This window comes from Palaemon carinicauda, chromosome 6, assembly GCF_036898095.1.
Source record: "Palaemon carinicauda isolate YSFRI2023 chromosome 6, ASM3689809v2, whole genome shotgun sequence".
Lineage (NCBI taxonomy): Eukaryota > Metazoa > Arthropoda > Malacostraca > Decapoda > Palaemonidae > Palaemon > Palaemon carinicauda.
Genome location: NC_090730.1, coordinates 17,542,783 through 17,564,701, shown reverse-complemented (window position 1 = coordinate 17,564,701; position 21,919 = coordinate 17,542,783). Strand labels below are relative to the sequence as shown.

At 43.8% G+C, this 21,919-nt stretch overlaps 1 protein-coding gene across 1 annotated transcript; it reads right to left on the bottom strand.

The window, feature by feature from the left end:
* Window positions 1-8,033: 8,033 nt before the first annotated feature.
* On the bottom strand, window positions 8,034-9,009 carry LOC137642458 (uncharacterized). Its single transcript, XM_068375032.1, has 2 exons — window positions 8,800-9,009; window positions 8,034-8,690 (listed from the first exon to the last, which is right to left on the bottom strand). The coding sequence occupies exons 1-2, from the start codon at window positions 9,007-9,009 to the stop codon at window positions 8,034-8,036; spliced, it is 867 nt and encodes a 288-aa protein (XP_068231133.1).
* Window positions 9,010-21,919: the final 12,910 nt, after the last annotated feature.

Sequence of the window (21,919 nt, the reverse complement as noted above, 5' to 3'; positions counted from 1 at the left end):
AAAAACGCCCTGTGATTCCTGTTTTTATAAGAGGGAGATTGAATTGAATTAAGGAATAAAGCCGGAGAAAGCCATGCAGGTACACTTTGAAGTAAAAGTTATAAGAGCTTAGATGTCAAGATGGAAGAATGAAGGCAGGAAAAGAGGAGGTCAAGTTGAAGGCTATAAAACCAGTGCAGCTACAGTAAGGGCTAAAGGAATGCTGCCAAGACAGTTGAGAGAGAGAGAGAGAGAGAGAGAGAGAGAGAGAGAGAGAGAGAGAGAGAGAGAGAGAGAGAGAGAGAGAGAGAGAGAGAGAAGAGAGAGAGAGAGAGAGAGAGAGAGAGTGTGTTAACTTATTACACTGCATCGTGGAACAGAAAGAGTTATGCAATACCCAATTGTCACTATTTCATTTTCACTTCCCTTTGTAGCTCCATCAATACTTTTAAATCTAATCTTATGATTCTCCATTTAATACTCAAAATACTCCAGTCCAACTGTGCTTTAACAATCCCTTAAGGGAAAACAACTAAACCAATGGTACCATCAATGGGAGTGGTTACAGAAATAATCACTTAAAGGTTAGTAGTTGGTCTTTGTTGAAGGATATAACCTTTAATATTGTACTTTAACATAAAATTGTATCGTCTTTCAATATGCAATTTGTAAATTTTATATTTCATTAGTTTTGTTAGAGACATCCATTAGTATTTTCCTTCTTTTTGCATTAGATATTCATAAAAAATAATGAGTAAGGTTTGTTATTACTTTGATAACTATCCATCTTAAAAGTGTGAGGTATCTTAGTCATTACAATTCTAGTTAAAGTTTGAGCTAGTTTCAAATAGAATAAATTGATACCAGTTAGCTAATGAATTAAAAGAAAAATTGCCCTAATAGCTTTGGCAATCTAACAAATGAACAAAAGCTAAAATGGCTACACAAAAAAATGTCGCGTATGAATCTTGCCACGATCCAAAGTATATTCTAATAATCTTACAATTTTTATACATTGTTAAAATATCTGACCATAAAAAGAGTTAAGGAATTAAGGAAAGGAGTAAATCGGATTATGAATTGCCTTCGTATAGAGCATTAACGAACGTTCGAATGCGACATTCCAATAATTGTGATCTTTGCAGGTGTAATACTGTATACTAATACATCTACAAACTTATGAATTTTCCTCAACAAAGGATACTGTTTAGACAGGAATATTTCTGCACATCAGTATTGTATTAACCAAAAAAGCTACCCAGAAACCAATGCATCTTTCAAACACTAGTCATGAGGATACGTAAACAAAGCTATCTTAGGGAAATAGGACGTTCATATCTTGACCAATGAAATTTCACACTAAAAACCCACAAACCTTACGAGACTCTTTCAACCATTTATAAACCTATTCTTCATGCCAAATTAGCTTTCACACATCCACACATCAAGACAGTTTTCACGTCAACGACAAGATACTGTATTTGAGAACTTACTACACAATTCATCTAAAAATGATTACAGTGTTATTTATCCCTTCTTTATGTCATAGGCACAAACGACACAAGCCAAGAACCAAAATGGAATTTATGAACCGAGCTGTGCACCTTTTCAAAGAGCCCAGGTATCTCGTCATAATAGAAAGTTCTGAAATGCAAGACTTCAAAATGACCATCTTACCAAATTCCTTGAAACATTTACGTTGAGTACACTTATCTTTAATCTTTAACACTTTACTGTAATTATGCTTAAACTTGAAGTTTTTATGAAAAAATTGGAAATAACAGTTATCATTGATTACATATCAACTTCAAAAAGACCCTAAGCATGTCTGGAGCACATTGAATCACAATCCTTTTACATTAGATAGACTTTCCACTACTTACATGACACAGTTCATAACAAATTTGATGTTTTTGTCATTGATCAAAGAGCATACAACTTTTATAGAAATTAAAATGATAGCACCAAAACCTGTACATTTGACATAACCTCCTACAATGGAAGCTTCTTAAACATTCTGAAATATTTGATCTGAATAATATTTAAACCAAATTCTAAAATCTGATAAATCATTACAAACTAAAAGAATATGAGGCTTTTGAGCAAGTTAATAATGGCACAACACAGCCATAATTTTTCATGACTTAGCTGTCAGAATAAAACCTGCACTGACAAGACAGCTGGATCAATAAGCAGCCTAAAATCCAACATGTATACCAAGACAGGCTGTCGGCCTTTGACAAGTACAATATAATCAATCAAACACTTTTAGCTACAGCTCTCAAGACACCAGTAAAAGAATGAACAAGTTCTGTACATGGGGAATAAAATAACAGTCTAAAAGAACAAGTGATTACTCTAGTTAAGATCAGGATCTACCTCATGAACCCTTCAGCCCTTTTTGTGGTGAGGAATAAAATGGCAAATGCTGATGCTCAAAGAGGAGGGGGGCAATGGGAGACTCATCTGCCATATGAGGAGAGAGTTTGTTTTTTATAACATTTCCAAATTTGGGATAAGGAAGGATAAGGATGGGGAGTGGGAGATCTGAAATTGGAAGTGAGCATCAGGTTGACATAAAAGAGAATTTCATAATTCAAACTTATTGGAAAATGTTAACAAAATCTCCCATTAATTTCAACAATAAGTATATTATTTTTCAAGGTACATTCATGTAGCCCCAAAAAAGAGAGAGAGAGAGAGAGAGAGAGAGAGAGAGAGAGAGAGAGAGAGATAACATAAAAGTACTTGGAAATTAAAGGAGCTTCCTCAGATTAGAATGGCCATTAAAGTACATCTAGTTTATATACAATAAATTTTATAAATGATAACAAATCCACTTTTATCTACACAACCATACGATTCCAAACTCTTTCTCCTCCATTTAGCTAAGCAAAAAGACTTTACACTAGGGTTTTATTGACCCAAGAAATTAAAACCTTCAGCTAACTATGCAATTCACTGCAAACTATTTTTCTGTAATCAGCTACTAACTGAGGTTACTCTTTAAAAGGGATTTTGACGAAGGAAAAATCTATTTCTGGGAAGAGGCCTGTGACGCCCGGTGAGAAAGGTCCTTCCTTATACCTTTCCTAATATAAATCTTCCAAATATACTAGAGAAAGATAAAAGCATGGAATGCAGAGGTTACAACCCTCGCGCGAACACCTTGTAGGTGTCGTGTATTAAACAAAGGCGTGTGTAAACCACTATTCACAGGTTGTCTTCCATTTAGATAATCCCTTCATCAATGGGGAGGGCCGTGACAGGCCCTAGATAACATGGTTGAACTCCCCAACGACACCTACCACGCGCGCCCTCTAGGACATCCTTCTGCAAGAACATATGGCTTGGCAAGGAAAAAAGAGGGGTGGGGTCCGTATCAAATAACCGGGAAGGGTTTCACCGGGCGTCACAGGCCTCTTCCCAGAAATAGATTTTTCCTTCGTCAAAATCCCTTTTCTGGGGCGGCCTGTGACGGCCGGTGAGAATGTACCAGAGAATGCCTTCCAAGCCCAATAAATTAATAACATAATAAGGAGAAAACAAACACCATGTAAGGCAATAATATAATACTGTAAGTAAACATAAATCATAAACTAGCCATAGGCATAGGGGATGTAATGCTAAAATAATATGAGGACCAGGGATCACCTGAGTGTCCCGTCGTGAAAGGTATCAACCTTACATGTCTAAGCATATCTAAACTTTACAGGAATGGTAATTACAATAACAGTTAAATCATAACAATTAAACATGGCAAAATAACTTAGGGCTAACGAACCACCCAGGAGAGTGGCGACGTGGTGTGAGAGGTGGTCAGGAGGGAGGAGAGAAGAGATGGAATAAAGAAATAATCAGAGATTAATGGGGGGAGATAAGACTCCCCGCTGCAACCGTAGGGTATTTAAGGGCCTGTAAGTTCTTTAGATAGTGGCGTTTGAAAACCATAGGAGATTTCCAACCCGTGTATTTTTTAAGGTCATCAAAGTCCATGTTCTGGAAGTAATTGATAGAGGTAGCTATTGACCGTATATCATGAGCATGGGGAAATGATTCCGGGTTAGCATGTTTAATGAAGTAGAGGATTTGTTGTCTGATACCTTGAATGGTCAAAGTACCACCTTGTTCCCTGATAAATAAGGGGCCAGACGAGCGGGTGGCAGATCTAGCTAAAAAGGTCCTGAGAGTAGTGACTGGACACAGCGAAGGATCCTGGGGAAGAGAGATGATCTTCCAAGGGGACCACCTATTTTGCGGGTCCTCATTTTTAGCTAGGAAAACTCTGTCTGGGGTAAGCAGTACTTCGCCTGTAGGGAGGAAATCTATGTTTTCCGGGTTACGTGAGAGCGCTGCTAGTTCTGAGATTCTAGCACCTGAGGCCATAGCTGATAGAAATAACGTCTTCCTAAGCAGAGTGATATAAGAGCAGGACTCGTTGTCAGTGTCCGACGCGAGTTTGAGGACATTGTTCCGACGCGAGTTTGAGGACATTGTTCAGAGACCAAGAGACTTTTTGCGGCCGATCCAACGGCCGAAGCCTAGCACATGCTTTTGGAATAGATGAGAAATAGGAATCAGCTAGGTTAATGTTAAACCCAACCAGGAATATCTTCTTCAAAGCTGACTTGATGGTAGTTATAGTGCTAGCTGCCAAGCCCTTGTCAAATAAGAACCTAAAGAACGAGATGGCTAAATTCGGAGTCATACGAGTGTGGTCTGAATTCTTTAGGAAACCTGATAATTTCTTAACAGCCGAATCATATTGACGAATTGTCGAGTCCCTTTTGTCCGCTTCGATGAAGAGAACGTTTTCCGGGTCAATGTTTGCGTCTTTATGAGCTGCAAACTTCATGAAGTCCACAAAGTTAGGGTTTTGGCTATCCTTGAGGAATCTGACACAGTCTGTGTTTGAATTACTTGGGTTAGTTTGGGGAATGGAATCCGGAAGGGTCGGAATTTCAGCTCGAGGAGGAGAGGAAACCAACTGCTCTTTGGCCAGTGAGGTGCTACTAAGGCCACTGTCCCCCGGAAGGAGCGTAGTTTGTGCAATACTTTCATTAGAAGATTCACTGGTGGAAATAGGTAAATCTTCCTCCAATGGTTCCAATCCAGGGTTAATGCGTCTATGGCATAAGCCTGAGGGTCCATGTTTGGTGTCACATAACAAGGAAGTTTGTGATTCATCTGAGTTGCGAATAGATCTACCTGAAGGCCCGGAACCAGCCTGAGTATCCACCGGAATGAAATTATGTCCAGAGACCATTCTGATTCCAGTGGTTTCGTCCTGGATAGTGAGTCCGCTATCACATTCTGGACTCCCGCTAGGTGGGTTGCTGACAGGAACCAGTTCTTTTCTGCTGCCAAGGTGAAGATAGCGACCAGGATCTGATTCAGGTTGGGCGACTTGGATCCTCCTCTGTTGATGCAGTGTACTACGGCTGTGCTGTCTGACACTACTCTGATGTGGGTCGACCTCGGAGGAGAGAGCCTCTTCAGGGTCAAGAACACTGCCATGGCTTCGAGAACATTGATGTGGAAGTGTTTCATGGCGGGTGACCAAGAGCCCTGAAACATCTGACGTTCGTAGTAACCCCCCCATCCACTCAGAGACGCGTCTGTATGAATTGTCACTTGTGGGGGTGGGAATTGAAGAGGAACCGATTTGGAAAGGTTCTTCGGTTCGGACCATGGCTGTAATCTCATTTTCAAGACAGAGGGGATTTTCGAGACCTTGTCTCTTAAAGGTACTGTGGCTCTCTTTCTCCAAACTCGATTGATGTCTTTGAGTTTGGCTTTCAATAGGCGATCTGTTACTGAAGCGAATTGAAGAAGGCCGAGGATTCTTTCTAAGGCTCTTCTGGACACCTGTCTGTGTTTTAGAAAATTCTTGACCTTGGAAGCTATTTCTCTTACCTTTTTGGGAGGTAGAACCAGCTTGTGCGGTGCAAGGTCCCACTGTATGCCTAACCATTCGAAGCGGTCTGATGGAAGTAGGCGGGATTTTTGGAGATTGACCCGAAATCCCAGGTTGGCGAGAAAACGAAGTACTTTCTTCGTAGCTCTGTTGCACTCCAGGGCTGACCGAGCCCAAATAAGCCAATCGTCCAGATAAGCAACGATCTGAATCCCTTGGTTCCTGAGTTGTTCTAGCACTGTCTCTCCCAGTTTCGTGAATATCCTGGGTGCAATGTTGAGGCCGAAGGGCATGACTTTGAATGCAAAGGCTTTCCTGCCTAGACGGAAACCTAGGTAAGGAGAGAAGTTTCGAGCTATTGGTACGTGATAATAGGCGTCGGTAAGATCGATAGAGGTGGTGACGGCCCCACGGGGAAGCAGGGTACGTACCTGAGAGATGGTCAACATCCGGAACTTGTCGCAGAGGATGTAAGAATTTAGCTTTGACAAGTCCAGGACCACTCTCAATGCCGACGAGCCTTTCTTCGGAACTGTGAACAGGCGGCCTTGGAACTTCAGCGATCGAACCCGTTTGATTGCTTTTTTCTGTAGTAACTCGGTGGTGTACTCTCTCAGAATGGTTGTGGGTCTCTGGAAGAAGGTCACTGGTGGAGGAGGAGAACCTTGTGACCATTTCCACCCCAAGCCTTTGGAGACTATGCTGTGAGCCCACGGACTGAAGGTCCAACGGTCTCGAAAGTGGTAAAGTCTCCCCCCTACCGGAACTATATCATTGCGAGGGAGTGAATCTAGGTTCTTTCCCTCCTCGAGAACCCCTTGTCCTAGGTCCGCCTCGTTGACGGAACTGTCCTCTAGCCCTGTAGCTACCTCTCTGGTGTCCACGAAAGGGACCTGAGGGTCCGTAGCTAGGGTTGTATGCGGGTGAGGGCATCCAAACGGGGTTGGGTTGGGTACCTGGGGGAGCAGTGAGGTAGACCACCTGTTGAGGGTGTTTCAGCTGTAGAAGAGACGAAGCAGTGGGAGACTGTGAAGACGAGTGGGCAATCGGCGATTGTTGGTAGTGACCTCGGCTCGTCTTGTAAGGGGCAAACCTCTGTTTCTTCCTGAAGAAGGTTTGTTTTTGACCTTCAACCCTCTTTTTGGCAGTGAGGCCCCACCTCACTTGCAAATTTTGATTTGCTCTCGCAGCGTCTTGTAGTACCTTGTTCACCTCCTCCTGAGGAAAAAGGTTCTTACCCCAGCAGGGGGAAGCTATCAGCCTATTCGGTTCATGCCTGATCGTGGCCTCAGAAAGAACGTGCTTCCTGCAACTAACCCGAGCCGAACAAAACTCGTGTAAGTCGATTTGGAAGGACAGAGACAGGTTCTTTGTGAATACCCGGAACATGGTCTCGGTCGGATAAAGTGAGGTTAGGGACTCCACGGAGGTAATGGAGTGGAGAGACCTAGCCAACCTATTCCGTGCCTCAAACTCAGTCTTGAGAAGAATATCTGGTAATTTAGGAAGCTTCTCGGAGAACAGATTAGAGGCACAGTCTGGGTCTAACTTCCCTACTGTGAAAGTAGCGGGGGCATCATCCCAGATAGTAACGGTACTCGGAATGAGCATGGAGGTGGGATCGGTCTCTTTAAGAGCCGGCATGGCAGAACCTTCTTTGATAGCCTGAAAAGTAAGAGCTGCCACTTTATCTGTAATAGGCAAGGTAATACCTGGAGAAGCTGTAAATATGGTGTAGGCTCCTTTGTGTGGGGTGAGCTTGGAATTAGTGCAACCCCAGTCTGACAACGTCCTGGCCCAGAAAGCTTGGGCCTGCTCTTTAGGGAATATTACCGTTTCCTTCGGTACCTTGTCTAACCTAACCAAGGCATGTTCTTTCAATCGGACGAAGCCGTTGAATGGGAATTCTAGTCCCGGAGGGTAAAATTCTAAGTCCTCTAGAGGACGGGTGCCTATGCCCTCTAGAGTTATGGCACCATCAATATATGGAGCATGTAAGGCAAACCTCCAAGGGTTGTTTTTCTCGAAGGGAGGTAACTTCGATGCGTCCGGGGCTGAAGGAGGGGGCATCTGAGTTCCGGAACGGATGAGACTTGCCACCATATCTTTGAGCTCCGTCATAGCTCCTCGGTCTGCCCTAGACTGTTGCTCCTCGGTCTGCCCTAGACTGTTGAAGATATTGTTGTATCTGTTCTTTCACAATATCCCTGACCATGGCGGCGGATAAAGGGGGCTCCCGAGCCTGATCCTCTAACGAAGCCCTGGACTTAGTAGACTTTGACTTCTTAGGAGTCACGGTTTTAGGTATAGCAATATGAACATCAGGATCCTTTGAGGGTCCCGGAACCGGTGACACTGATAATGGCAAAGCTGAAGGCTTAAAGGTACGTAGTGGCTTCACCTTGGGTCGTACAGGAACGGAGGGACCTCGAGGAGAAGCCGTAGGTTTATCAAAGCCGTGAAAGGAAGTAGTAGAGGAAGGAGTGTGGGGTGAAAGGGGGTCCACCAACTCAACACCACCTACCTGCTCATCCATGGGTTCCTCGTCCAGACCTAGGTAGGGCTCGGCCTCCGTCACTAAAACCTCTTCCTCAGTTAGAATGGTTGCTCTAACCACTTCAATTAACGGGGCCGCTGTCTCCGGTGGAACTGCTGCAGTAGTAGAGCCTGGGAATAGGCGAGAAGCCATGTCTCCATCAAGGAGATAGGGTGCGCCAGCAGGCGCATTCCTCCCAAACCCTGACACCCAAGGCCGGAGAGTAGCTCTCGCCTCCCTGAGAGATTCATCATCAGCCTGAAAGAGGAGAGAGGGAATTAATGATGAAGCCAAAACTGAAGTCAATATATAAAGAGCAATTAATTCTTCGCAAAGGATATTAACAGGGACACTAGAACCAACTTACCTCCTCGCTCAGGAGTAGGGCTGACAGCTCATAGCAGAGCATGCATGCCTCCGGAAACCATATCGTATAGGGGGCTTGTCCCGGTTCCCGAGAGAAGGATATGGCGCAATGGGCATGGGCCCGGCATAGATCATGGCCCATGGGATCAGTAAAGGCAGCGGAGCAGCCCCTGGCAGTGCAGCGGACTTTCTGTAAAAAGAAAGAAGACATAAGTCTGGATGTTCCTTGAGATTCTTGTCATTGACTTATGAATCAGAAACACTTAACTCTTAATTAATGTGTGAGTATGGTAGTAGCTAACACCTTAATAAAATAAGAAATTATAATAGAAACCAGTAACCACGTAGCATGAATCTCTAAACTTCATCGGTATCACACTGTTAACTCCGGTTCTGGACTCCTGCTTGATCTCTGTTTTTACCGGAGGTCCGGTAGCAAAGGCCCGTCATCGTGATATCGTGACCGTCTCCGGTACGATAACATTATCCTCAATGAATGAGTTATCTCCAGTGAAGCCGGAGATACGATGAAAACGGGGGCCTTAACGGTGTAATTGTGATCAAACATGACAAAGGTTCGTGTGTAAAAGGCTTCAGCCGGAGTCCGAGTGCCGGATTTCACCGTTGCACTCCAAAAATCTGCTCCGGAACGATAACTAGTTCTCACCCAATGAGTATCCATTATAGCGGAGCATAACTCAAGGCGGAGCTAAGCATAACTCAAGGCGGAGCTAAGCATAACTCAAGGCGGAGCTAAGGGTGTCGGTATAAAACGACCCCAATTAATGACTCATACACTAACGTACCTAATAATAGTGTTAGCTATATTAACAGTAACCACATCAATAAATCGTTTATAATATTAAACGTACTATCATCAATTCTGATACTGAGAGGAGGCCTGAATAACCCGTGATCGTATAAAAACAGAGAACGGGAAATTCACCTCTCTTACTCAAAGAAAACGAGAGAAAGGATAACTCATACCTGTAGAACAGGGAACGAGCACTCTATGCTTTCGCTCTCAAGGTTACATATTAAAAATTAACATCACACAATAAATAAGAAAATTAATAAAATTGATTGCTTTTCTTAGTAATAGTAATAACGAAGAATAACGACAACGTAACAAATAAACAAGGATATAGTCTAAAACGAACCCTCCAGGAGGGTACAAATTAACAGACTAAATCGCTAAGCTTTAAATCATTACTATGCTTTAAAACGCTATCTTAAATCGCTATTCTTCGTAGGTCCAAATTGGACTTGCAAGCAAATAAATACCATAGTAAAAATTAATAATAATTAATGATAACATAAAAGGCCATAAAACGTAAGTGATATAACCTAGCTGACAGAGTACCAGATGGGCAAAAATAACTAGAAAATTTACCGAAGCGAACATACCCAAAATGGCTGCCGATACCTCGGCAGGACAATCGCTTCCAAAACTAAAAACCACCATAATGGAAATAGAACAAATGCCCGGTACTGCCAAAAGCTGCCAAAACAAACTATGGTACTTAACATTGGTAAGGGTGAAGTAACAACGTCAGTCATGTTGAAATAACGAGAAACTCTTCGAAAAAACACTGTGCCCAAAAAAAACTATGCTTGCTGCAAGTCCAATTACAGAAGGATGTCCTAGAGGGCACGCGTGGTAGGTGTCGTTGGGGAGTTCAACCATGTTATCTAGGGCCTGTCACGGCCCTCCCCATTGATGAAGGGATTATCTAAATGGAAGACAACCTGTGAATAGTGGTTTACACACGCCTTTGTTTAATACACGACACCTACAAGGTGTTCGCGCGAGGGTTGTAACCTCTGCATTCCATGCTTTTATCTTTCTCTAGTATATTTGGAAGATTTATATTAGGAAAGGTATAAGGAAGGACCTTTCTCACCGGCCGTCACAGGCCGCCCCAGAAAACTCCTAATTAAAGAAATATCCATTCTAATATCAGCCAACGGTCACACCAATTAGATTCTTTCATTTCTAGCAATAGATCTAAGGTCAGTGACTCATAAATAATCAATCAAAGTTTTAGGAGTTGACTTTAAAATGTTACAGACACTTTATCAAAAATACTTGTTTCCCTTAAATCCATAACATCAACCTGACATTATAGCCTTTAATATCATTAATCTTTGCTCCAAGTACATTCCCATTCACATACAAATATCTTATGTTCAACTACAACAGGGGGATACCATTACAAATACAGCTGCAGTTACACAGTAATAAGATATGAGAATGAACAGAGTAATGGAAGATAGGAAGCATGAACAGAGTTAAATGAGAAGGATCTAAAGTAAGTGCAGCTAAGATCAGAAAAAATGTGTATGTGCAGGTAGGGTCAATAGGAATATGGAAGTGCAACGATGGTCAGAAGAGATGTGTAAGTGCAGCTATGGTCAGAAGAAATGTGTAAGTGCAGGTAGGGTCGGAAGGAACGTGTAAGTGCTGCTAGGGTCAGGAGGAATGTGTAAAAGCAGCTAGGGTTAGAATGAATGTGCCAGTGCAGGTAAGGTATTAAGGAAAGTGCCACATGGAACGTACTACAACGCACCACCAGAGGTACATTGATGGTACTATGCCACTACGGAGATATATCCTACAGTATTTCCTATCTAGCCTTTCAGTGACTTACATCCTATGACATTAAGACTCCCCAACCAATGCTCCGTAATCTTCTTGTTCAATGGATGTTCACTGACCTATATTTCATTACTTTCCTTAACTTTAAATCTATTAAGTTTCCTTAGCTAGCTCTCCATTACTTCTCTCTCACTTTAAGTTTCTTAATGAGAGAGAGAGAGAGAGAGAGAGAGAGAGAGAGAGAGAGAGAGAGAGAGAGAGAGAGAGAGAGAGAGAGAGAGAGAGAGAGAGAGAGAGCGCAACTGTTGTAAAGCAGTACAAAAGATCAAAGGGAAGATGGGTACTGGGACAAAATTTGACTAATATTCAATAATTATTCGATGGGTACTGGGACAAAATTTGACTAATATTCAATAATTATTCGATGGGTACTGGGACAAAATTTGACTAATATTCAATAATTATTCGATGGGTACTGGGACAAAGTTTGACTAATATTCAATAATTATTCACACACTAAGATTAAGAAATATAAAATACCATACTATTCTTTATCTTTAACATACGGATAAAAAAAGGATTCTAGTTTGCTTTCATTCTTAGAAAACAAGGAATTGTAAAAGGGGAATACATTATTCTTAATAAAAGGAAAGAAAAAGTTTTGTGATTGTTAAGTAGAAAACATAGGAAGAAAAACATAAGGTGCTACATGTAACATACCTTGAATTCCATTGATACAGAAGTCCTCTTTTAAATTTCTAAAAAAAAACATAAAACTAAAATTATTAAACATATGTATAAATCTTAAATCCACCAATTACATAGATATTGCTAATTAGATCTGAATTCATAGAGCAATGCCAGATAACTCTGGAGCCTAAAGATTAATAAGAAAACTCAAACTCTTGAAAACAAGAGTGATTGAAAAAATGAAACTTGAATAGAAACAAGAAAACAATGAGTGGCATGAAATAATCCATCCAATGAGTGAACAAAATAACTAATTAGACCGAGTTGTGTAGCAAGTCTCTTCATGCACAAAGGATTGCTCTAAATAATTCCATAGGCAATAGAGTGATTCAAATAACTCCATATAAATTCATTATCCAATGAGTGTTCAAGACAACCCCATAGAAGTGTTCTAAATAACACTAGAGACAAAAAGTGTCCAAAATAACTTCTAAGACAAAGAAGGGTCAGGAATAACTAAATAGATCAAGAAACCAAACCCAAATAATTCCATAGACAAGTGTTCTGAAGAAACCAGGAATATTAATAACTGGAAAATCAAATAAGTGCCTAGATTCCTTATTGAATCATGAAAAACCTTGAATAACTCAATAGATAAAGGATTCCCAGATTACTGCATAGAGTAATACCAAATAATCTAAAAACAAAAAAAGTAGCCTGAATTTCTCCACAATCCATGACTAAAATGTTCCTCAAATAAAACTTCTAAGAAAGAAGTATTAAGCAAATTGGAATAAAGAGTAGAATAACAAATGCTTGGTAAATCAAGACATTAACCAATAACAAATTTTTGTCCAAAGAAAAATTCATAAAAGAAGGGGAACTTTCTAAGAACTTTCTTTTATAAATAGAAAGTGATCCCCAAAAAGACTGAATATTAAGGAGAGACTTTTATACCTTGAAGTGACAGAAAAATTGTCTCTAAAACAGACTTATCTGTAAACAAGGATTGTTCACAAATAGCTCTATAGAGCAAGGAATGCCTAAACTCAACAGGCCCAAGAACAAACACAGGGTATCAGAATTTACTCTAGGAAATACTTTAAACCAGGCAGTATCAACTCCTAACAAAAACAAGTCATTAACAAATTTTAAATCTCTTGAAAACAGACTGGCCCATTCAAAACTATCAGATAGTGGCCTAAAAAATCCCCCAAGTCAGACATAATCCTGAAACTTGGAAAAATATTCTAAAACTTTGCAAAACTAAGTATAAAGGAAAATGATTTTAGTTGATATGGGATGATCATAACCATTTACAAAATTTTCATAAAAACTTTTACAACTAATAACAAGTCACAAAAAAGGAAAACATAGACATACTGGGAGCCCTTAGGGTGAATATCCCAGGAAACCAACATGAGAAATTATCACCATTATTAAGTAGTTATTGGTTGATACTGATTTCATGAAACCTTTCAATTCTCCAATTTAAATATTCATTAAAGAGGAGACAAACAGGAAGCCTTAAGAAAAACTGAGATCTAAAGGAAACTAAGCTGTGAAATCATCACATATATAAACACAAATATATCTTGGAAAGATAATTAAACTTTATGAAATAAATTTTCAAATTACATAGCCTTAGAATTTTGCAGAAATCCTTGCATTTTAAAGACGCTAGTACTTCCAACTAATCAAACCATCAACAATTAACCGTTGATCAAATACAGAATCAGTTTTCAGCAAGAGCCATGAAAAAAGTCTACAGAGGACTCTAAAGACCTCGAACACAGATTCTCTGAGAGAATAACTTTCTGGAAACAACCATCATATATAACCAGAAAGCAACAACAAACTTAATAGCTTAGCAAGGTCTACCATCATATGTTCAAACCAGTCAATTAACATGAGGTAAGAACGATGATCTAACCAAATACATGTAATGTATGTCAAGTAAATTCTCCAGATTATTCAACATCAAAAGCAGACCTCACACCAAACAGAAAAGCAAAAGTGGAACTAAATTACTGCTGATGAAACTTGGTTATTCACAGAAATGCAGCATCTATGCAAAGAACTCCGAAAAAAAAGGATAACAATCATAATAGTCTTCGTGTCATCAAGGTGCATATGCTGTGTTGCAAAGGTTAATGAACAGCAAATATTTACAAAATAGGAGGGCATAATGGGAAGAGAAACAAAACCAAGAGCATGGTATCATAGAAATACAATGAAGAATATAAATCACTGTATGAAAAAGATCATCACACAGTAGGATCTCACCTGATTGAGCAACTGGTGATCTGTTGAAATTCAAGTTATTAGAATATATTAAACTAAGTCGAGATCAAATATCTGGACAGTGGTAATATATCATTTTAAAAATATACATTACATATAATCAGACTGAATAAATTCTGTCTTGTTCATAAAAAGAAATAAAAAAAGTGAGCCTGAGGATACCACAATGCTTGTTTGTAAAAAACTAGCCATTTAATATTAGTACCAAAGGTTTTAGCTAATGTGTTTTTTTTTATTTATAATAGTACTATGCTCATGTGTTTGTGTCCCTTCAAATACTATTTGGAAATTATGGCTACTAATTATCCAGAAGTACAAATTCAGGTAGAATAAAAACATTAACCCACATATGCTTAAAAGAATGGCAAACATACAAGCAGTGTGGTCAAATCAAATAAAAATTAAGTGAACATAACTGAAAATTATAACATATTTCCATAGTCCTAATAAAACAGGGCAATACCAACATTCTTATACCTAGTATATATGCAAAAAAAAATTTACAAGTAAAATTTTCAGTTGATTACAATACTATAGAAAGAGAGAGAGATTTAATATGGAGGCTTCTAGTAAATTTAGTATGACACAAGATAGCAAAAAAATTCCGTGATATTTCAAGTTGCAAATAAAGCAGAACTTAATTTTACGCTTTTGTTCTTTGTTGAAATTTTCAAATAAAAAAGTGACAGTAACATTTATGATAAGACTTGATCAGTAAGAAGAAAACTAAATGGTATAGGCAGCAAGAAAATTTTAGATTTATATAAAATTATTTTGCAGTTGAATTTTAACAACTAATTTTAACAGACTAAGTAGGCAATATCAAATTACTTAGAGCCTCCTTGTAAACAGATCTTCATAAGAATTTTGAAAATTATTAATTCACCCCACACCCAAAACCATGGCATGTTTTTTCGTTCTTGAAGTCCCAGATCCAAAATTCCACTAGCCCAGTAGAACAGAAGTTTCCTTAATGGCCATCCCCATTACATCACCCGTCAGTCATTTGTTTATCTCAATCGAGCGACCAACTTTATCCTGAAATAAATTACTTTATGAATTTCTCATCTTACAATTTAGGACAAATAAGACCTAAAACATGTAATAAAATATCATAAAAACTGACATTAGATAAAATTAAACCAAAAAATCACTTTGCTCTTCATAGTTATTCTTTCTTGAAAATCAATACAGTACAAACAAGCACACATAGGAGCAATAGATTCAGTTTATAAAAGTATTATCATGAAATCTAAATGACTATACAAAACTGATTTTTTTCCCAAGCTTGCTAAAATAGCATTCTAAAATTGAAACTAGCTTTAATTAACAAATATAAATTATGGTATCAATTGGTATGCACAAAACTGTCTAAAAATTATAAGGAACCTTTCAAGTACTAATTAAAGTAAAAGTAACATTTACAATATTAGAAAACTCAATACTTCTCTCTCAATGTATAAGTAATTAGATTATATTAATTAATCATCTATTATACCCCAATATTTTTGTAACTGACTGATATGAAGTACTGTAGTAAAATGTTCCATTAACTCAGGATCCAAGTTATACAAATGATCAATATTAAACATGACAAATTCGAAGATAATTTGTATTTTTCCTAACCATACAAACCTTAGCTATTTACATTGGGTTTACCTTTTAGCGTAGCTGAAATTACGAGCCAATAGTTTTTAACGAGGGTTAATTACCCCCGCGCTAGTTAGCAGGGGGTAGGGGAAGGGTAGCTTGCTACCCCTCCCCCCCCCACACACCGGTAATTTGCTTCACTTCACTTAGAGGTAGGACTTGACTTGGGGGCCAGGGATGGCGGGCAAATATGTGTAAATAGCTAAGGTTTGTATGGTTAGGAAAAATACAAATTATCTTCGAATTTGTCATTTGATCCGTAACCGAAATACAAACCACGTTATTTACATTGGGCGACTTAACCCTTAGGAAGGGTGGAAAGTCCCCAGCCTTACTGACTTCGGCTTTGCCCGGGGACTCAATCCCTCAGTGAGCAGCACTTGAGAGAAGGAGCACCTGCACTTCACAAGTTCCTTGCTTCACTAGGAACGAGTGGCCTACATAAGTTGTGTGTGGAGGAAGGTGTGACTCGTCCTATGAAGTTGACCTTGAGACCTTTAGATAGGAATCTAGGATAGGACGTTCCCAATACCACCTCGTCAAGGTATGGGAGACGCAACAGTATTAAGCTTAATACTAGGAGCACAAGGAAGCATGGGTTACCTGCAGAGGTCGAGGTCAGCTATGCGAGGACCAGGATGCTGCTTCCCCAAGAGAGGGGAGAATGAAGAAAGAAGTAAGGGTCAGACATACTCTTTCATTCACGCAGACTAAAACCGGGTAACAACGCTCTCAACCCACTGCTACTTGTCCATAAAGGAGCCTGAGGTTAGACCAGCTGTTGTGCAGCCACCACAGGGCCGATAGAAAACGTATAGAGGCTCCTGTGGGTCACGTCTTGCAGGTAGTGGGCTGTGAAGGTCGTCTGACGCTTCCAGACCCCAGCTTGAAGTACCTGAGTCACAGAGAAGTTTCTCTTGAAGGCCAGGGACGTAGCAACACCCCTGACATCGTGTGCCCTAGGGCGACGTGACGGAGGAGGGCCTGGATTCAAGGCATGGTGGATAACCCTTCGAATCCAAGCTGAGATGGTGTTCCTGGTGACCCTCCTCTTCGTCCTGCCTGTGCTCACAAACAATGCTCGCACCTGAGGACGGACTGCAGCCGTTCTCTTCAAGTAGTGCCTCAGACACCTCACTGGACATAGTAGCAGCTGGTCTGGGTCGCTTGTTACAGAGCGGAGACTCGCGATCCTGAAAGAGTCAAACCGAGGATCCGGCACTCCAGGATTCTGAGTCTTGGCTACAAACTCAGGGACGAACCTGAACGTTACCTCCCCCCATCCCCTTGAATGGGCAATGTCGTACGAGAGACCATGAAGTTCACTAACCCGCTTGGCCGAAGCCAAAGCGAGCAGGAAAGCCGTCTTCCAAGACAGGTGGCGATCGGAGGCCTGGCGTAACGGTTCGAAGGGAGGTCTCTTAAGACCCCTGAGGACCCGAACCTCGTTCCAAGGAGGAGGTCTCACTTCCGACTGGGGGCAGGTAAGCTCATAGCTACGTATGAGTAGAGAGAGTTCTAGCGAGGAAGAAATATCCACGCCTTTCAGCCTGAAGGCCAAGCCTAAGGCTGAGCGATAGCCTTTCACTGCCGAGACAGAAAGGCGCATTTCCTCCCGCAGATAAACGAGGAAGTCCGCTATTGCTGGAATAGTGGCATCGAGTGGAGAGATACCCCTCCCACGACACCAACCACAAAAGACTCTCCACTTCGCCTGGTAGACTCCCTCAGAGGACCTTCGCAGGTGCCGAGACATTCTCTCCACAACCTGTTGCGAAAAGCCTCTCTCCGTGAGGAGACGCTGGATAGTCTCCAGGCGTGAAGCCGAAGCGAGGCCACGTCCTTGTGAGGGACATCGGAGTGGGGTTGTCTGAGAAGCTCGTGTCGTGGAGGAAGTTCCCTCGGGAGCTCCGTCAGGAGCTGCAGAAGGTCCGGGAACCATTCCGCGTGATGCCATAGCGGAGCTACCAGAGTCATCGAACAGTTGACCGATAGTCTGGTCCTGTTGAGTACCCTTCTCATCAGACAGAACGGTGGGAAGGCGTACACGTCGATGTTGTCCCACCGTTGTTGGAAAGCATCTTGCCAGAGTGCCTTGGGTCCGGGACTGGGGAGCAGTACAGGGGCAGTTTGAAATTCAAAGCTGTCGCGAACAGATTCACGGTCGGGGAACCCCACAAAGTCAGGACTTTGTTGGCTATTTGAGGATCCAAAGACCACTCGGTACTCACTATCTGCGAGGCCCTGCTCAGACTGTCGGCGAGCACATTCCTCTTGCCAGGAATGAAGCGAGCTGATGTTGTTATAGTGGACTTCGGTCCACCTCAGAATCTCTACTGCAAGATGGGATAGCTGCTGCGAAAAAGTGCCTCCCTGCTTGTTGATATAAGCCACTACCGTGGTGTTGTCGCTCATCACCACCACGGAGTGACCCGCCAGGGTCCGTTGGAACTGCTGAAGAGCCAGAAAGACGACCTTCAATTCTAGCAGGTTGATGTGCAGGCACTTTTCTGATTCTGACCAAAGGCCTGAGGCCCTCTGGTTCAGAACGTGCGCCCCCCACCCTTCTTTTGACGCGTCCGAAAACAGAGTCAATTCCGGGGGGAGGACGAGAAGACTCACTCCCTTCCGCAGGTTCTCGTCGACCAGCCACCACCGCAAGTCCGTCCGTTCCAAAGATCCTATCGGGACCAGAATGTCCGGGGAATCGGATCCTTGATTCCACCGGGACTTGAGCCGCCACTGCAGGGATCTCATCCTGAGGCGGCTGTTTGGAACCAGACGAGCCAGGGAGGACAGGTGACCTAAGAGACGCAACCACGACTGGGCGGGGAGCTCTTCTCGCCTGAGGAAGGGTTCCGCCACCCTCCTCAGCCTTGCTATCCGGTCGTCTGATGGAAAGGCTTTGTGGAGATTGGTGCTTATCAGCATGCCTAGATAAACCAGTCGTTGGGACGGCTGCAGAGAGGACTTCTCGAGGTTTACCACGATCCCCAGATCCTGGCAAAGACCTAGAAGCCTGTCTCCGTGCCGAAGAAGGGTCGACTCCGAGTCTGCTAGGATCAGCCAGTCGTCCAGATAACGAAGGAGACGAATTCCGTTCCTGTGCGCCCAAGATGAAATCAGGGTGAACACTCTGGTGAACACCTGAGGAGCTGTGGAGAGACCGAAACACAGCACCTTGAACTGGTAGATCTTGTCGTCTAGGCAGAATCTTAGGTACTTCCTGGAAGACGGATGGATTGGGATCTGGAAGTACAGTACGCGTCCTTTAGATCCAGCGTGCACATGAAGTCTTGTGGTCTCACCGCAAGTCTGACCGTGTCCGCTGTCTCCATGCTGAACTGGGTTTACTTGACAAACCCGTTCAGAGCTGACAGGTCTCCAGCCTCCAGATGCCTTCTTTACAAGAAAGAGTCGACTGAAGAAGCCTGGGGAGCCATCGACGACCTCCTGGAGAGCACCCTTCTTGAGCATGGTCTCGACTTCGGCCCGAAGGGCCAGCCCCTTTGCCGACCCCGTGGCATAGGAGCTCAACGACACTGGATTCGCTGTCAGGGGAGGTTGAGATGTTGTGAACGGGACGCGATAGCCTTGGCCGATCACTGAAACCGTCCAAGCATCGGCCCCGTGTTGCTGCCACCTGCGGACGCAACGCCGAAGGCATCCCCCCACAGGTGGACACGCAGGGGGACTGCCACCTCTAGGGTTTGCGGCCGCGGCCGCTACCCCTAGGAGTCTTGCTTCCCCTGGAGGACTTGCCGCCCCTCTTGACCTTGGCTGGAAAGGGCTGGGGCTTAGACACCACTTTCTTAACTGCCGGTGCCTGCTTCGGAGCCTTACGAGGCTGCTGCTGCTGTTGCGGCGGAGCTGGAGACTTATAGGGCCGAGCTGTAAGGGCCCTATGGAGGAGGGAGTCCGTGCTAGATTTCCTCCACCTCTCAGCCGTTCGCTCCATATCCTGTGGCTCGAACAGATTCTCCCCAAGAAGGGAAGTATGTCTGAGCCTACACACATCCACGGCGGGGACCTTCGGATGGAATCTCTCGGTCACCGCATCGCGCCGCTTCAACACCGAGTTGGCCCACAGGGTGGTAACCTGGTGCGCCAAGAACTCGATGGAGCGGGTGCCCGAGAGTAAGAAGGTCTCCAGGGCCTTCCTATTGGTCTCCTAAGACAAGTCCTCGGAGCGCAATAGGATGCCCAGAGTTCCTAGCCATAAATCCACCCACGAAGTAGCCTGCATGGCGCACTTCGCGACCTTCTCATGGCTCAGGATCTCCGACGCCGAGAACGACACCTGCCGGGCAGAGAGCTTCTCAAGGGGAACTCCCTTCGCCAGCTCCTCCACGGAGTGATGAAGAGGAAGAGCGAGACTGGACTCACCCAAGATCTCAAAATACCTCCTCTGCTGGAGACGAGGAGGAGGGATGAGTTTGTTCCCGGCAGAGGAACGACTGGAGGAGGCAAGAATCGCGAGCTGGGCGTTGGCCCTGGCTCTGGCACTCTTCAGACCCCGAGACCAGGGCAGAGCCGCACTGGACTTAAGGGCTTTCCGAACGTCGAACACTTCGTCCAAGACTGTGTCCTTGCCTTCTCGGGGGGCGATTACAGGGTCCATGAACCCGTTGAGTTGCCTCATCAGGCTCAGGACCTGCCAGAAGGCATGTTCAGACTCCTGCTGATCTCCTCCTTGCGGGCTGGCAGCTAAGTCTCCTGTCCCCGGAATCTCTTCCTGGGGTGAAGCGTGGACGTCCCCCCGGGGAGCCGCGGGTTCCTGGCGAATCCTCGAAGATGATTTCGGGATGGTCTTGGAGTCCTTGGATTCCCTCCTGGGAGGGATACAGGATTCCAACAAAGAGGTTCGAAGAGCCCCTTCCGCACGAAACGATTCTCCTCCATGAAAAGAAGGCTCCCCCCTTGGTGCTGAGGGGAAGACTATCGCTTCATTGGACTCACCTGAGGACGGAAAAGCCTCGTCCACGGGAGAAGGAGAAAACGCTCGAGCAGGAGAAGGGGCCTTCCCGACAGACCTCTTAGGAACCAACTTCACCACGAAGTCCACTCCTCTCTTCCTCTTCAGCGTAGGTGAGGCAGCCATTGGTTTGTTGCCCTGATCGGCGAGTGCTGGTTTCATTACCCTCACTAACGCCCGCATCAGAGGACCAAACCAAGTCTGTTATTCCACAGACACAGAGTCCGAAATCCTCGCTGGAGGAAAAGGGATCGGGCGATTCTTCGGAGTGGACACCACTGGACCTGCCTGAAAAGGAAAGGGGGAAGAAAGACGCACTGACCTCTCTGAAGTGTCTTCCTTGTCCTGCACAACAGTCCTGCGTTTTGATGGAGGCGTTCCTGCTGCTATCACTGGCTGTAAAATTCGGCGCGAACAGTGGTCGCGCGGGCGCGCAGGCGAGTGGTCGCACAGGCGCGCAGGCGAGTGATCGCGCGGGCGCGCAGGCGAGCGGTCGCCGGGGGCGCAGGCGAGTGGGCGCGAGGGCGTACAGGCGAACGAGCGCGTGGGCGAGCTGGTGAACGAACGCGTTGCCGCGTGGGCGAGTGAGAACGTTCCGAAGATCGCTAACGACGTTGGTCAGGAGACCTGTAGCGCGAGGGAGAGCGATTGCGAGCAGGCGATCGGTGATGCGCTGGCGAACGCTGGTGCGCAGGCGAGCGATAGCGCGTTGGCGCATGGTGACGCGTTGGCGAGCGATAGCGCGTAGGTCGCGCAGGCGAACGATCGCACGAGGGCGAGCTAGCCACTCGGGCGATCCGGAGATCGCCGATGTTCAGGTGATCGCTGACACGTAGGAGAACGCTGACGAGCAGGCGATTGTTGAATCGTGTGAACGCTGGCGAGCTGGTGATCGCTGGCGAG